At 38.8% G+C, this 18,227-nt stretch overlaps 1 protein-coding gene across 1 annotated transcript in view; it reads left to right on the top strand.

Annotated features, from left to right (window-relative positions):
- Positions 1-835: 835 nt before the first annotated feature.
- Positions 836-18,227, top strand: part of LURAP1L (leucine rich adaptor protein 1 like) — a 46,868-nt gene continuing 29,476 nt past the window's right edge. The window contains exon 1 of the mRNA XM_059926420.1: positions 836-1,876. Within this exon, the coding sequence (XP_059782403.1) occupies positions 1,562-1,876 (315 nt within the window). The 5' untranslated portion in view covers positions 836-1,561. The remainder of the gene's footprint in view (positions 1,877-18,227) is intronic.

The raw sequence follows: 18,227 nt of genomic DNA, 5'->3' as shown, positions 1-18,227 counted from the left end.
TTGCCCATGCGCTTACAAGTGTAAAACCTGAGTGACGTCTCTGGGAAGGACCAAGAACACAAATACTTATTTGTCCCAGAAAGAGAGGGGTCCCTATTTTGAAATATCTTAATGGAACCCCAAATATTAGAGCTTACTAGATTGAAAATAGTACCCTCTACTTGAAGATTCTTAACACGAATTCAATGTTGAATCAAACCTATAATCCATATAGCGCATAATAACTTACTTGGTAGAAATATCTCAGATCAATAGATGGCAGGCTTTGGGTTTCTTTCAAATAGTTGAAAAATATAGATAAATTATCAAAGACAACTTTTCACTAGTTTTACCTTAATTATGGAGAGAGAATATTGAGTATAAGTATCTCAGCAACCTTCTCCTTTTAAAATCCACCACCATCCTCAGTAGTCATATAGATTATTCTGGCTATTTAATTTTTCACATCTGCTTGCGGTGACAATGTAACATTTGGTAAGACAATTAGCTTTGGTTGCACTTTCTCACTGAACTTTTGGTGAAATTATTACACTGTATGTTAGTACAAAATTATTAGGAAAGGCTTCTAACGCTAAATTTTTGTCATTTAGGAAGATGGGGGGTAGGGAATGACACTACATTTAAAGTCATTCTTCTGCCTCTGTGGTTACCAGACCTAAAAGTTGTAGCTACCCGGCAATTTCGCTGGGAAAACTGAAAATCTAATCCCCGTATTAGGCACTCCTAACTAAAACAGGATGTTGAAACTACTACTGGCAGCAGGGGTAGTAAATTTTCTGTTGCTCTTCTTGCCTGTGTTTTACGGTACAGGGGTTGGCCCTGGTTTGGTCCACCTGCCAGCCGAGCTTAAAGTTTCCGAGGCTTGGGGGAACACAATGACTTGGATCTAACAGCCTAAATCGGAAGAAGGGAATTTGTGCTGCATCGAGGAAGCCGTTAAACTCCTGCTAAGCGAACTCTCTTTTCTATGCGTCTATGCACAAGACCGACCTCCTCTATCACTGACTAGAAATAATTTCTGACAATCCAGGATATTCCGAAAGCTTGGAGACATATGGCTGGAAAATGAAACTACCCTGGAGTGTGGCCACATCATTATTTTGTGTCGCATGGTACCAGATGGGCAGTTGGTGAACGGCGCTGGGATGTGAACGGACAGTTTTAACAATGTGAATTTTTTCCCCCGTAGAGCTAAGACAGACTTCATTTCCCTCTTGTCTTTCGGTCTCTAGTACTTGGAATTTCCCCCTCTCTGCAATATCAATTAACTCAACTTTGCAGTGGGGTAGCCAAAAAGGAAGAGGATGAAGAGGGCTCTATAATCTTAATAAGTGGCGAGGGAGTCACTGCGCCCCGGGAACCGCGGCGGCGACCCGCCCATCCTGCGCGGATTTCAGGGCTGATACCGCGCGGGCGGTTATGGAGCGGACCGTGAGCTTGATCCGCCGAGGATAGAGACCTGGGCTCGGTAGGGGCGTGCAGATCTTCAGGCGGACTTGGAGGCCCTTGCTGCCTCTCATCCGTAGCGTTTTATAACCATTTTCATCGTTCTTCAAAAGTCATGGACGACGGCCCGCTGCCCGACCTCCGAGACATCGAGCTGAAGCTAGGGCGCAAAGTGCCCGAGAGCCTAGTGCGCTCGCTCCGTGGGGAGGAGCCGGTGCCCCAGGAAAGGGACAGAGACCCCGCCGGGGGGAGCAGCGGCGGCGGCGGCGGTGGCGGAGGCTGCAGTAGCAGCAGCAGCAGCTGCAGTTTCCCTCTCTCCCTGTCATCCTCCTCTTCGTCCTCCCCGACCTCTGGCTCCCCACCACCTAGCCATTCCAGTAGCGCCCTGGAGAGGCTGGAAACCAAGCTTCACCTCCTCAGGCAAGAGATGGTGAGTGTGGTTCTCCAGCTGTGGGAGTGGGAACCCGCGCAGACGCACCGGGGGAGATCGGAAGATGCGGGCGGGGGCAGAGAGGGCGGCCGGGGCGGCCGAGCCGAGCCATGGGTGCGTGGGAAACACGGGGAGGGGAGCGCGCGGCGGGTGCGCATCTGGAGGCAGCAGCCGGGAAGCTTGTTTACCCGAGACTTTGCTCGGTCACGGTTTGCTAAGACGGCAGAGCCTGCCCTTGCTCTGTGTACTTTCTGACGCCCGCCCACTCCCTGCTCCCGGCTCTGACCATTGAGATGCCAGTCCGCAGCCTCCCAGGCACAAGCCCGCCGAGGGGGTCTGCAGTTACTGCACGCATCTGGGGCCTGCTGTGCGCCGTTCACACTTCCAGTTCAAAAGGTGGCTCGGTCCGCTGCACTTACTGCAAAAATACTTCCTGGTTTGCCGAAAGGTGGCGCGGCGGGGTCCCTGCAGCCCTTCTTCCTGGCTCACTCCTCTTCCACCACTACCGCCCCGCCCCTTGGTGCAGCGGCCGAGCAGTTCCTAGGCCACTGTTGAGCTGATTCTCCACAGCTGGTTCTGAAAACAATGGCCCACTCGTCCTTGATGTCCTTATGAATAGCTTGTCTCATGGTTGATCCAAAAGAGCAGGTGATCCCCAGGCCCAGGGATTTGCTAATGACCACTTCCTACCCTCCCCCGTCAGTCCTCAATCTGCAATTGTTTTCTGTGCTGTTTGCGAATGTTAGCCTAAGAAGAGGACAATGGGACTAGGAAGGGTCCGAGAATACTTGTTATTCCGGATGTACTTAGAGGGAGACACTTATTTACTTACCAGGAACTCAGGCAAGTCACTTAACCTCTGTGGACCTTGGTTTATTCGTACAATGAACTGCTTGGAGGAAATGATTCCTTCCTTAATCCTTTTAAGAAGATGACCACAAAACAACAGCATTTTCCACCAGCTTGGAAAGGAGGAAAGTTACATCTGGGACCTTAGCCACTTCTACATAAATGACCCTATCTACTGGGGCTTTGCATGAAAAAGAAGTAACTGGTGGTGTTACTTTAGCTCCACTCTTTTTGCAGTTGGAACAGTGGGAGGGAATAAATTCCAAGCATAAAGTAATCTTGGCAAATATACTAGTGCAAAAAGCCATTCTTCAGAGATCATGTCCTATGCTCAGAATTTTTACCACACTATCAACACAAGGGCTCTAAAAACCTCTCTCAAGATCTTTTAAGCTGGTCTGCTTAAGAACTTTAGTTTTTATGTCTCAAGAACCCATTTTCTTCCCAGTTTGAATGCAAATATATAGAGACAGACATATATAGGTCTATGTATGTGTGTGTATATATATGTGTGTGTATTCATACACCACGTGTAATGCAAATGATTTTATTACTCTATTCATGTTTCACTAAATATACACACACACCACAGGTTATACATGTTAGTTATTCAACAAGTATTGACTAAGCGTTGACTATACCTGGTAATTAACTGGGTGCTCAAAATACAAAACAAAAAGTTCAAGGAGCCTATTTAGGGCTCTCAACTCTCTTGCACTCATTTGCCATTTATTATTTGTAGTATATCAAGCCAAGTGTGCTGAAGAATTTTGTAGGGTAAAAAAAATCTGGTTATTTTCAACAAAAGACATTTTCTAGCCTTGTCTATTTTTCTTAATGAAAATGGCACAGAGTTAATAAAAATCTGTTTCCCCAAGCCAGACCTTGTTATGTATAATGATTATGGTATATAAATATACACATTTTAAAAAAGCAAGCAGAAACAACAACAACAGGAGGGGCAGATTATTAAACTGACTATTCATTATATTTTCTACGTGAAGCATACTTATCTATGAACCTAGGAGAATTTATGCCAGAACAGATGTTTTGTGTTCAACTCCGTACTCTAATAAAGGTCTCCTTTATTGAGCAAACGATAACATTGGCTATGGGAGTTTAGAGGGAAGGGATCGAAAACAGGTATATTCCCCTGCCAATGAGACAGTTTTCCCCCATTTTACATAACTCTTACGGGTACTAAAAACCCCAGCTTCAGCATAATTGCAAAGCAACAGATTTGTTTTTATGCAGACTTGGCAGTTTAGTTATAAACATGGAACAGATGCAGTTGTGCAGTTCTTCCTGTCTCCTGGCATCCCCATGTCGAGAAGTTGGGCGATGCCCCTGTGAGTTTTATGTTCTTTTCTGCTCTCTTCTATGAGCATTGAGTCAGCCTCCTTGATCTTATGCTTGACCACACATTTCATGCTCATTACTTTGAGTTGTTCACAGATTTTTCTTCTGGATGGTCTGGAGTTATCAGGCTTCGTTCGGTCCTGCCCTCAGAACTCCTTCCTAAGAAACACCTTAGCCATGTACAGGATTTTCTAGAGACTTCCAGGAATTAAGCCTTCCTTCTTTGCCTATTAGGATGGATGTACTTACCACTGACACAAGGCACCATAGACTTGCAGGGACGGAGTCTCAACACTTAAACTTCTTTACATGCACCTGATCTTCTCATTGTCTCTCTCATCTCCTTTTATGGTTTTATGAATCATTTCCTTAACTCTTATCTGTAAATATTACAATCAATGCTCTTGAAGTCTGAAAGATGCAGGTGGAAAGGAAGCAAGATGAAAGAGATTGATGTTGGGGGTGGGCGGGAGACTGTTTCTGTGGCCAGACTTCTTCACCTTGAAACCCTTATTAATAACATAAATAGCACGATACATAATAAAGGGTGTGGGAAGGAAAATATTGGAAAAGAAAATTTGCAGGCATATGTTTGATACAGTAGGCCAACTCACAGTAACCATTCAGGATGTTCTAGGAGAGGGAGCACATTTTCCCAATGTGTAAAATATTTTTTATTTTTAATTTAAAGAGAAGGAAATTTGACAATAAGCAAATGCAGGGATACACACAGGAAGTTTACAATGAAATCAGAAATAGATGTCAGACTTCTGGTACAAAGTCTGCCCAATTATATTTGTTCACTACTTTTCAATTCACAGTGTTTTACTATCTGTCATATTATTTGAGCATAAGGTCATACTGGGAAAGAAGTATTTTCATCCACATTTTGCGAGTGACATCATTGTGGCTTAGAGATGGTTGAGAAATCAGGCCAAGGTCACATAGCTAATTAGTCAACAGATTCACAATTTGAACTCATATCATCTGACTCCATGTACTGTGCTTTTCCCCCATTCTCGTCTGCATCCCAATAATTTCTCTTCAAAATACAGAATAGTTTTTATAAATCTGTGCTAAGTCAGCAATCCCTAGAGTACTAAGGGACCAACAAAAAGAAGCCATCAGGATGCATGTCAAGGGTTGTTTCAGATATGGGTTCATTCAATAATCAGCAAATATTTATTGAGTGCCAGCAATGTACCAGGCCAGCCTGGAGACCTTGGGAATATAGTACAAAATGGCTACTTTAAAAAGTCAGTCTTCGGAAGAGGTCCTGTCCTATGTTTGGACTTTTCATTCCACTGTCTATGCAGACTCTTTTTGCAAAATTTTCTTAAGAATAAGACTTTAAGCATTACTTATCAAATACTGCTCTAAGTTTTAGAATGCCTCATAACATCTGAAATATTTTTCCAGTAAATGTAAATAATCTCTGTCAGAGTCAATGTTTACCACTTAGTAATACATTTTATACTGCACTTTTCTTTTACAAGATGTTCAAAGGATTTTAGTGCTATCTCAATAATGTCCATATCATACCTCTAGTTTAAGAGTGAAAATTATTTTCATTGATTTACTCTGGAAAAAATTTGAAATGCATAAGATTATAAAGGCAATCACTAACGAATCAGAGCCTGGAATTAGAAGGGATCTAATGGACCCTCCCAAGTTTGCCTTCCTAGATAATTACTGTTCAGTCATCAGAGTATAGTTTGAAATGAAGTATATACTACCTATTGATGCCGTATTCCAGATTTTAGTCAATTCTGTGTCACGCTGGAATGGTTAATGCAGTGCCTTTATGAATAATTTGAAGATATTGTGTCCTGATCCCATATTTTTAGCAACTACATATTTGCACAGCAGCTGTGTAATAGTGAGAGATAAACAATTTCAAGCTAGTTACTTGTCTTACTATTAAAGCATTCAAATACCCCACCTGATTCCTCAACTCTTGCTTTAATAAAGTTTTCTAGGCAATACATAGAGCTAGACACAAACACACATAAATGATACCAGAAGAACATGAATCAAAATGTCAAAATTTTTGAGGATACAATTGTACTTGGTTTTCATCAATATTTTCTCTTATTGATCTTTTCCATGTACCCCCACCCCCGTATTAAATGGCTTGCCTATTTTGTAATAAAAAAAATTATTTTATATTTCCTCAAAAAGAGATCATAATTTCATTACATTAACTTCACAACTCTTTCGAAATGATTCAGAGTAGGCTAGGAGCTTTCTATCATTTGTTCCATAATACTTTCAATAGTATTTTTACTATTTTATCATTTAGTTTTTTTTTTTTAATTGAACAAAACTTCAAGGAAAACCCTTAGGTATATAATTGAGAAGCCGTAAAGTGGAAGGCGTCTTCCTTGATGAGTTCACAAGATAGCTGAAAAGATAAAATGCGGATATAATTTTGCCAGAGAAAGATTGCAAACCAGCACGTCAGCACGTACACGATGCCATAGTGGAAATCAGACATAAGTGTTGAGATTAAAAGATAAAGCTGAGGAGATTTGTCATGGCAAATGTGCCTTGTACAAGGAATTAAAAGTGCTGATAGCTATGCAAATTAAGGGCCTAACATTAGTGATAAAGACATCAAGGAGATGAGAAAATGTGATTCTTAAACAGTGGCTTCTTCTGTCATTTTGCACATGGAATGTTATTATACTTAATCTAATAAATCTTGTTGATACATGTTTCCTTACATACTGGCTAAAAATTGACAGCAATGCAGACAAAGGTAGTAATTTTACTTTGCTTGAAACACATAGATAGAATTCAGAAGATTTATACACAACTTGAAAACAGTGACATATCCAAAAACTGATGAGTCTTGCCCTGTCCCTAGGAATGTACGTTGAATGGAAAGAATTACCTTCCATTCCATTCAAGTTATACAACCATACTGCTCTGATCTTGAGAGACCACAAATTATATGAGAATTTTTTAACTTTTCATAAAAGATTATGTTTACTTCCTTGGTAGCATAAAAACATACAGTTTACTTTCCATTTTATAGCGATGAGCCATAATTAAAACACTTTCTCACATATTAAGACTTTTGTTTTTGAAGATACTTCTTCTGAAACTGGGATTCATGGCTGGAGTCTCTGGGGTCCCTGAGAATTTGTTACTTTTTTCTTTTTTTTTTTTTTTTTTTTTTGGTTTTTCTTTGAAGAGCATTCCTTTTTGGTTGTCTTTAAAGCTTGTTCGTTCACTACTCAAGTGGTAGACATCTGGTTTGGGGGAAGTAGGCTTTGGAATCAGACAAGCTGGGATTCCAGTCAAACCTAGAGCAAGTCAGGGTACAAAGAAACCACAGGGCCCACCAGGTTGCCAAGGCTCCCAACCCTTTTAGTCCATCCTCCCTGGTGGGAGGGCCTGTCCAGCTCTCAGCGACCTTCCTACTAGTCTTGGCTCTTTCACTCACTGGCACATGGCATCGAGCAAGTTATACAACACTCTAGGACTTGGCTTTCTGTTAACATAGTGATGAAAGCATCTCTAGTAAGGCATCATAAGAATCCAGTGAAATAATACAAGAACATCAACTATTATCAATGCAGTCAAAAGCAGTAAGGATGATGACAGTAATATGTATTATGTCAATTACATGGCTGTTCTGTTGATCTCACACAAGCAGTCCTAGATGAGACTAACGAACGCGCAGGCATCTCCTCTACCAGACTGACTGTCATAGCACTTCCCGTGTCATCAGATCTTCTGCAGAGACTACCTTTCCGTGCAAATGCAAGAAAGAAACATGTGCAGCCTTTCCCCAGCTTCAGTACAAGCAGAGTATAGTAGCACAGATTAAGGAATTGTAGAACCTAATCTCTGGTAGTTAAGGAAGTCTGAGGAATTGAGACTGGTATTTGGTTACTTATAGTGAGACTTTTCTATGTACAAGGCACTGTGTTAGTTTAAGGACTTATATGTAGTATCCCATTGAAACCTTATAATAATCTTAACTAAACATATATTTCACAACAATTTTTATAGATAAAGCACTGAGGTTTACTGTTAATGCTCAAGACTACTGAGAGAGTAAAGGAATGAGCTAGGTTGAGGTCACAATCTGACCTTTAAACCATGACTGCTGCTACATTTCATCCTTTAGACTCTAAAGTTTAGAGAACACTGCTGCTCATGTTGACACCCAGGAGAAAAATGTACATATCTGATCTTCTTCCAGAATTTAAAAACATTAAATATGGTAAACTATGTGGTTATTTACCAGAAGCCCTTCAAGGATGAACAAGAACTAAAGATATCTGTCTTAGGAACACGCAACATTTGGATGAATATATTCAAAAGTCACCTGGTTTCCAGCAGTTGTACCCTTTCTTTTTGCCTCCATCACCCACATCTTCATAAATACTTCTTCCCACTCCACAAGAGCTGCTGGTGAAGAATTCCCTGACCTGACCAGTTCAAGGCTCCCAGCTCAGTAGTGGAGCTCAGCGGTGTTCAGGACTTGGAGCTTAAAAAGCTTGCTATTGGTAGCATTTTAGTTCCCTGAGACATTCTGTTCAGAATAAAGCTTGGATCTTAGATAACTCAGTAGAAAGTAGTAGAAACTGGGAATCCTGACCCCGGCCAGGACTTCCCAGCTGCGTGCTTGAAACACCTTGATCCAAATTGTGCTCGGTGTAAACTATCCATAGAATTCATAAGGAAAAGATTATATTTTCAAACATATTTCAAAAGTCTCAGTCTTAGACTTTAAAATAAAACCCGAATTCTTAGACTTTAAAATAAAACCCGAATAACTCTCCTTTTTAAGAAGGGGATAAACATTGTGCTGGATGTTTATATATAGCTATTATGTTCATTTTTTTTTTTTTTTTAATGTTCATTTTACAGATAAGGAAACTATGGCTTACAGGGGTTAAATAATTTGACTAGGTCACCGTAAGTGGCTTCCCAGCCATTCATTCAAACAAGAACCACTGGCAATCTGCTGGATCCAAATTACTCCCAAACCGTACTATATCTCAGCACCATGAAGTGTGCCTATTTATTGTGAATGAATATTTCTACAGTGATTTCATCCCACAACTACCAGTGGATCTTTTGGTATTCTTTTAAAAACGTTATTGTTTCCTTTTTAAAATTAAATATATGCTCTCATTATAAAACTTCCAGAAATATGATATAAAGAGAAACAAAAGTCCCTTTTTACCTACTCCCAATACATCTTCCCCATATTACTCTTTACCCCAAAAGAAACCACTGCTGACAGTTTGGTGTGAATCCTCTCAGGTCTTTTTCTACGTCTTTGCCTGCATATATAGGCACATATACATTTACATAATTTTTAAATGTCTGGATTTCATTTTTCTTATTTTACATAATAATATTTTATTATGTCACCTGACATTTATTGGATGATTACAATATGTCAGTTGGCACTGTAAACAGTTTTCATGTATTATGTCATTTCATTCTCACTCCTCACCCACTCGTGAGGTAAGCACTGTGGGTTGTTAGGTAATATAAACAGATTCCTGATAGAGTTTAAGAAATGTTTAGTTAATATTTATTTATTCTGTCAATTCTCTTATATGAACCTCAGCTAGTTACTAATTAAAATGAAAAGGTCATTACTTTGCTTTTTATAATAAATGATTATCCAAATATTCAATAGTTCTTTTAGAATCAAATTCCATCCAAAGAAATCTGACTCAATCAGAACACTTCATTCCTCTACTGAAGAAATAACCTTCAAATAAGTCTTCAAATTGGAATGTACTTCTCCTCCATCACATACCATTCTAACATAACCTTCTTGTTGAGTTTTTTTTTTTCTTTTTTGATAATAATAATATCAGTAAAACCTCTAAAAGTTGGATCAGAATGCTAACATGGCACAAGATGTTCCATACCACATGGAGAAGGCAGAATAGCCACCAAGAAACTATGGCTCAAAACCATCTTAGGTTTGTTCAGACTTTGGAAGGCTCCTGATGACAAAACAGATTCTGCTGCTAGAGATCTGGCATAATCAGAACACTGGATTCTTTAGTTGAAGATATAATTAATATCCTTCAAATCGACTCATAACAAAGTGATGTATAAAACTGGAACTAGGGACTTCCCTGGTTGCACAGTGGTTAAGAATCCGCCTGCCAGTGCAGGGGACACGGGTTTGATCCCTGGTCTGGAAAGATCCCACATGCCACGGAGCAACTAAGCCCGTGAGCCACAACTACTGAGCCTGCGCTCTAGAGCCCTCGAGCCAGAACTACAGAGCCCAAGTGCTGCAACTACTGAAGCCTGCGTGCCTAGAGCCCGTGCTCTGCAACAAGAGATGCCACCGCAAAGAGAAGCCCGCGCACTGCAGCAAAGAGTAGCCCCTGCTCGCTGCAACTAGAGAAAGCCCGCATGCAGCAATGAAGACCCAACACGGCCAAAATAAATAAATTTATTTAAAAAAACCAAAAAACTGGAACTATAATATATTACTAATTTGCCCTCTCCCTGAAGGCCCATTTTATGGACAGTTGGAAGATTGGTAAAGCAAAGGATCAGCACAATAGTGAGATAGGAATTTGGTGCTGTCCTGGCACTACAGGACCCAGCGCTGCATTTGGCATCTCCAGGACAGCCATTTCCCTTAACTGTCTTGGTTGGGTCTGCCAGCATGTCCACTGCTGTTCAGCCTGTATTCTAACTGACACATCTTATTCTTCAAAATGTTAATCCCATCAATCAGGAGTTGGTCATATTGGACGTCTTTAGGGTGAGTTTTCAATCTTGATCTCTGATGTCTTATTATTGATTTCAGATTTTCAGAGGATAATCAATTCCCCTCATTTCTAAGTGCTAGGGGGCACATCACATTCCCATGTATGCCCCCTCTACTATCAGCATCACATTGCTGTTGTAGAATAATCTTTAATTCTTAAAAAACATTCTGGATAATATGGCTTATTTTTATGTAAAAAATGATCAGATAATCCATTTGTAATTAAAATTACGGAATGTTCTTTTTTCCTCTGTATTTTAAATTAGGATGCCTGAAGTGAGCCAGATGTAAGTCTTCGACTTTCCATATATTTGGGAGCAGAACAAAATTGTTGCTATATTGGTACCCACCTCAGGAAACACATAGAAAGGTTTTAACACCAGCACCCCGAACAGTGAGATATATGTCACAACTCAGGGATTGATAGCCCAGGATATGATTATAATAGTTTCTCTGATTTTTTATTTATTTATTTATTTATTGCAAAAGACATTTAACTAAATTTACGTTGATTTTGTTGTTTTGGTGCCGACCAAACAAAGCTTGAGACCAAAACTGAGAAGGAAAGTCCTTCCTCATGGTGATAAAGTCCAACTTTCACGGCTGCTCAATTCACAGAACTACCTGTAGTTCTTTTGCTGAGAATTTAATCATAAAGAGCTACTACTAGCTCTTTATTGGTGTGATGTTAATTTTGTTTCCAGGTTTTCCCTTAATTTCATAAAATGTTTAAATTATTATAATTGAAATGATACATGCTGTTATTAAAACATGCAAATAGTACAAAAGGATCTAAAGTGGAAAATGAAGGTTCCCCACATCCCCTTTCCCAATTTCCAATCCCTAGAGACAACTACTATGAATAACATTCTGTGTATCCTCCTAGAAATTTTCTGAATATATGTAAGTATACCTATAGTTTCTTATATACCTTTAGCTATAATTATAGGCATATGTGTGTGTATAATTTTAAAATTGAGACTCTCAGGAACTCATGTGGCAGCTAGTTTTCTAGATTCAGTAAATACTCTGGTATTGAATATATATCTATAGCTTCAAAACACAACTTACAGTGCTCCCACTTTGGATGGATCACTGGCAAAGGACAGCAGTTAGAGTCTATTTGTATAAAAACATACTGCAGTTGGTGAGGCAAAAAGACAGAGTCAGTAATCTCTAGAAACAGAAAGGACCATTGTAGAACCCTAGGGTGGGAAAGAACTTTAGAGGTTCCTTGGTGCTTTTAGACCAATTCCCCATTGGCATCTTCACCCACTGATCATCCATCCTTTGATGAATTTCTTCAGTGATGGGGACTTCACTGGCTCCCAAGGCAGACCATGCCATTTTCAGACACTTCTATTCATTATACTTGTTAACTGGCAATTCCAGTTGTTCATCAAAAAGACAAAACTATAACGATTCAACAAGAGGTAAAAAAAAAAAATGCTCCAGCCTGTTGCCTACAAGCCATGAGTTTATAACTTAAGATGGATGCTCTATCAGGTGTAAAATACAATGAAAGCTCAGTGAGTTTCTCCTAGTTTGATATGTACATGACTAAAATAAAAGCCTTTCTTGCCTTTCTTGCAAAATGAAAAAAAGAACGGCAATGCCATGTATTGGCAAGGATGGGGAGAAGTGGGCATTCTCCTGCACTGCTGCCGGAAGTGTATATTCAAAGCACCGTTTTTAGTGGTAAACCTGACACTGTATTTAAAAGAGGGGGGACTTCCCTGGCGGTCCAGTGGTTAAGACTCCGCGTTTCCACTGCAGGGGGATGGGGTTCGATCCCTGGTCAGGGAACTAGGATCCTGCATGCCACAGCTCGGCCAAAAATAAATAAATAAAAATTAAAAAGGGGGAAAAAAGATACTCAACACAGCAATTCTGGTATCAGTAATACTTAAGATAAATATAAAAATTTACCCTAAGAAAATAATAATGAATTTGTACAAAAATATAGTTTGTGTGTACCTTTGGTATTATGTATGATTGAAAAAAAATGGAATAATCTAAATGACCAATAATGGTAGGTAGGCTATTTATCTGTATATGATAGAAATTTGTGTAGCTATTAAAATTATATTGTAAGATTATTTATGGAAGAGAGAAAATGGTTATAGATATTTACATGCTTAGAACAAAAGGCTGGAATCAAATACTACTGTTAACATTATAGGGAATCATTGGATGGTGGGGTTATGAATGACATTTTAAATTTTTTCTGTTGTGCTCTGTTGTTCTATTTACTTTATCTGCACTAAGTATACATTGTATTTTGATAAGAAAAAGTACAAATAGGCAGAATTTTAGAAAATAAAATAGTATGGGCTTTAGAATAGGTAAAGGTGAATTCAAGGAATCACAGCCCTGCCTTTTACCAGCTATGTGTCTTTAAGCACATAATGAGTTTAATGTACATAAAGTAGCTGGGAGTCTGCCTACTAAACAGTAAGCACTCATTAAGCATTAGTTTTTTTGTCTTTCTCATTTGATTAATGGCTTAACTATTTCATACTTATAGGAAAAGATGAGATTAGAAGTTGTCCTATTATCTTCCTCTTCTGTCCTTTTATTGTATTTCATAGAAGAAGGGGGAGGGGCATGGCTACATGTAAAATAACTTCTTGTCCTGGACAAACCACATCTGGGTTGTTAAATTTGGCATTGAGCATCCCAGCACAGAAGCAACACCAGGAATGATTGGTGCCCAAGTAAGAAATGACCACTCCAACTCTGGCGAGTCCTTTCTGTTGAATAAGGTGAATTAAAAACCAACTGACCCCTCAGGATCTTAGAGTGGCTGATGCTAATCATGGGCAAGACCACCACAAGAAGGTAATGGAGCGGACGTCTGCTCTCCGAAACATTTACCAAGCATTTCACAGTCTCCTCCTATGAGCCTTATGCCTCCTGCCAGACACAGATGGGTAGAAAATATTAAGACTCTGATAGATGTTCACATAGGTTTTAAGAGAGAAAAGTAGTCACTGCTCAGAATACAGAAAAGGATAAGAAATAACTGATTACAGACAAAGCCCTTTTTTGGATTTCATGGGTAAGAATCTGAAACCATACTCCAGCCTTCTACCATCTTACAAGGCGATGATAACACAGTAGTGCAAAAAATAATACACAGAGCCACCAATTTAATCACTTAGATCAGTGATTTTATAGTCACACTATAAAACTTAATGATTTAATGGTATTTTAAATATCGTTCATTGACACAATCTTTCTGCAGTAAAAGCACATGATTATTTAAGATATATTTATAAGTCTCTGGGGCTACAGATTTCCGCAAGGTGAAAGTCTGACAAAATCCTATGTACATGACTTCATTTGTCACTTTATTATTGGGCCAAATTTTCAGCTGTATATTTCAACTTGGTTAATAAAACTGCTGTCTTTTTCTCCCTCCCTATAATCACCCTGAGGGCAGAAGCTATGATTAATCAGTGCTGTGTTTCTCTAACACCCAATCATTTAGGGACTCAGCATTTGTTGAATGTGTAAATTAAAGTACACCTTAGTCCTGGTTCTAATTTTTGGGTTTGGAATGCATTAGCAATATTGCTTTTTTGGACAGGAACATAGAACCCCAATCCCTCCTCTGCTTCCCACCGGCCACTTCCAGTCACCTGGAATTTGGGTTCTTGGTTAAGAAAGACTAAAACAATTTTCTTCCTATTACCTGTTATTGTGACATTTGACTTAGAAAGAGAGAGGGAGAGAAGAAGAAGAAGAAGCGGGGGGCGGGGGGTGGGGGAGGAAGGGAGGAAGGGAGGAAGGAGAAGAGAAGAGAAGAGAAAGGAACCTTTCTTCCGCTGTGAAGTGATACAGCAGAATTTCTTCTTGGTTGCAGGACCTGCTCTATCCTCAGATATGGTCAGTTTCAGAAACCATTGCTGTCAGGGGTACTGGCAACACATAGAAATGGAGGAGTCGTTTTGCTTCTCTGTTAGGTGCACAAAGAAAATGCACATTTTATTGATAGTTTTTGCCATCCTCTTTTCCTACTCAGGAATGAGGTTTTGAAGTTCCAGAGTGAAAAGAAAGAACTTACAAGAAAAAGAGACATCATTTATAATTGTGTACGTATTGATATATGGTACAGTCTATGTGGTTTGGGTTGAAAATAAATAATAGTCTATTTTGGCAGCCTACGTTAGTACCCAGATAGCATTGATTGTTTGGGCATTACTTCTCTGACTATCCTTAGCACATCCTCAGTATAGACTTGGGAACTTAGGACTACAATGTCACTTGGGCACATTGTATCTGACGTGTTTGAGACAGTTATCAAGCTTGCAGTGAACCTCATCAGCGATGACCAGATGGATAAGTTAGATTGACAGAATGAGAAAAGCTAGGTTTCTTGAGTATTCATAAGATTCTAGAACTGGAGACAGTTTCAAGGAATCAACCTATTTTTCTGTTTTTAATTAGTAACTAGATTTGAAAGATGAAAAATGGCTATCAAATATTCTAGTATTGCTACTAAAGCAGCAACTGCATGGGTTTCCTTCTGTATATTTTTGTCCTTTCATGAACTTTTACATACTATTCACTTTCCCAAAGGCATTGGTTTTACCACCTTGCAAGAAGCTATACTACATGGACTTTTGCTGCTTTTAATCTTCATATTTCTTATTTATATTATCTGCAGGAAAAATGTACAAATACGTGGAGAAATATTTTTTAAAACTTTTTTTAATATTTAAATATTAAGTATTTAAATATTTAAATACTTTTTAAAAATATTTTTAAAAATTTTAAAATAATTTTGGACTTTACATAAAAGCTACAAAAACAGTACCAAACATCACTATATACCCCACCCAGACTCTCCCACGTTACCTTTACCTTCTCATTCTCTGCCCTCCCCCTCCTCTCTCTCTCTCTCTCTTTCTTCCCCCCAAACACACACACTTTTCCTTAAACATTCTTCAACTTAAAAGTTGCAGACATGATATTACTTTACCTCTAGATATAATACTTCAGTGAGCATTTCTCAAAAACAAGAACAATTATAAATGTTGTCCTTCCTCTCTCCTATATACAGTACAGTCATAATTAATGACTCACATCATTTTTTCCTGCTGAGTTTAGACCTGTCCTAAGAATATTTTTCAACAGAGCACAACAGGTGGCCACCTTGCATCAATCAGAAGCCTACCTCAGGCCAGCATTCAGTTAAATAATACAAGTGGGCCTACCTGAAGCATAGTAGGGGCAATTAGAAGAACATGCCCTCAATTTCCCACCTTCCTATTGACTTAATGTCAGAAATCCTGTTCTCACAAAATCATCTCTTGAGCCAGAGCTTGTGATCCATATGAAAAAAATGAAAGAGTAACTGGAAGATTTTGGACCGTGGGTGGTATTCAGTAAATGCACTTTGAACGTTGGCTACATTAACAACACTATCACCTTCTACCATTTAAGCTGTATGGGGGCAAGGATGCTGCGAGCCAGTTTTGTTAAGTGAGGAAGAAGAGAGAAGAGGACACAGGAAAACGAAATATCTTTTAGCATTTTTGTCTAAGAAAAGATTTCTCCTAGGAGTCATTATTTTGCACTGTACACAATAGTTTACAAAGCATTTTCTCATATGCTACCTTCTTTCCTCAGTCCTGGGGTTATGAGGTTACAACAATTAGACAATGAATATAACATTTGCAGCATATGCTGTTATACCATGTTTACAGCATGTATTTGCTAGAATATAGTATTTGCCCAGTAAATGTGACCAATAATAATAGGCTTCCGCCTGATATTATACTTGCTTGGCCAAGGAAGTAATAAATCAAGCTATGCTATGACTGTCACTATGTGCTACATTAAATTTAGTTCTTAAAATTCAGACAAACTCCTTTTGGGGATTATATTGAATAGTAAAATTCATTTGTTGAATTAACTCTTGAAAATTATCCACTTGTTTTTCCTTTAATCTGGCTATGTTCAGAGTTTGCCAGGAACTATGGCCCTGACAAGCCTGATGAAATGAAACAGAATTTTAACTTTTATATTGTGCTTCTTAATTTTGAGTTTATTAGTTCAATTTCTAAATTTGTTTTGTGTTTGCTTTATAAAGTAATACTTGTTCCAATTATTCCTAATTTGAAAGTTTTTAAAAGTTAGTTTGGGAACGCCAGAATAAATATGCGAGAAGAAAGTCAGGATAACGAAGAGATGAGATTTAGGGTCTTCTCTCTATGTGTGTTTCTGTCAGTGGGGAAAAATGAACTAGAATATGACAAGGATTATTTTGGTAGACATTGCACTCATGATGATGAGCCCACATGTTCTTTATGGGCACCAAATTTACATAAGGACTTAGAAATGGATCTTGAAATTTCCCCCACTCAGTCCAGTTCCCCTCCCTCCAACCACCATCCTTCAGTAGCCTGGGAAATTATACAAATATCTGCCATGTCTACCAACATGCATCCTACTTCAAGATAATCTGGTACCATAGGGAAATGCAATCTGGATTCTCCTTATCAGTATGCTTAATGTAAAATGAAACTATTTTCTTAGATGTCCATATTGGTATGATTTCTCTGGGTTACCATTTGAGTTGATTTTTATCAGCATAGTATTGTTCATGACCTTGATCTGTACTTTGGAGTGGAGTTTGATGAACATCCTGTGTGTCCTGCTAAGCATTTTTTGGACTTGTTCAGTTACTCACTGGCAGTCATTTTTAATTGCCTTCCTTTCCAACCATGTTACGATTTACATTTATAAGTGGGATTAAGAGAGACCAATTTCATAGAAGATAGGAAACTTGTTCAGTGAAGCAACTGACTATTTCTACACTGTTGCAGTTGAAGTCTCATATGGATTCATACATGATAAGATCAGGAATTTTGAGATCTTAATGGTTGTCATGTATTATATTAACGTGTACTATAACTTTAAAGGGAAGTTAAGAAGACACAGTGAAAACATTTCTTTAAACAGTATTCCTCCCAGGCACAAACAAAGCAATCTTTCTAGTGAACCATAACTTTACTTGGCACTAGATGTGGAAAATCAACATGATTTGAAGGGTGGTGCCAGCACAAAATGGAATTCCCCAAACATTTTGATTTAATTAATAAACGAAATGTGTTCAGAATACTGTCATTAGCAGTCAATAAATAAAAAAACAAGGCTAAAGTCACAAATGCATACTACTTTTTGTGTTGGAGACTTTTAAATAATCACAGCACAACCATATTATCTTATTGGCATTAATAAGCAAGTGGGTTAAAATGATTATTGTTAGAGTCTGTAATACTTTTATTTAAAACCACTAACCATTAATTAAGTCTCCTAGGAGCACTATCAAATGATCACATTGCTGAGTTGGACGTGGAG

This window comes from Balaenoptera ricei, chromosome 6, assembly GCF_028023285.1.
Source record: "Balaenoptera ricei isolate mBalRic1 chromosome 6, mBalRic1.hap2, whole genome shotgun sequence".
Lineage (NCBI taxonomy): Eukaryota > Metazoa > Chordata > Mammalia > Artiodactyla > Balaenopteridae > Balaenoptera > Balaenoptera ricei.
This window is presented reverse-complemented; position numbering and strand designations above follow the sequence as displayed.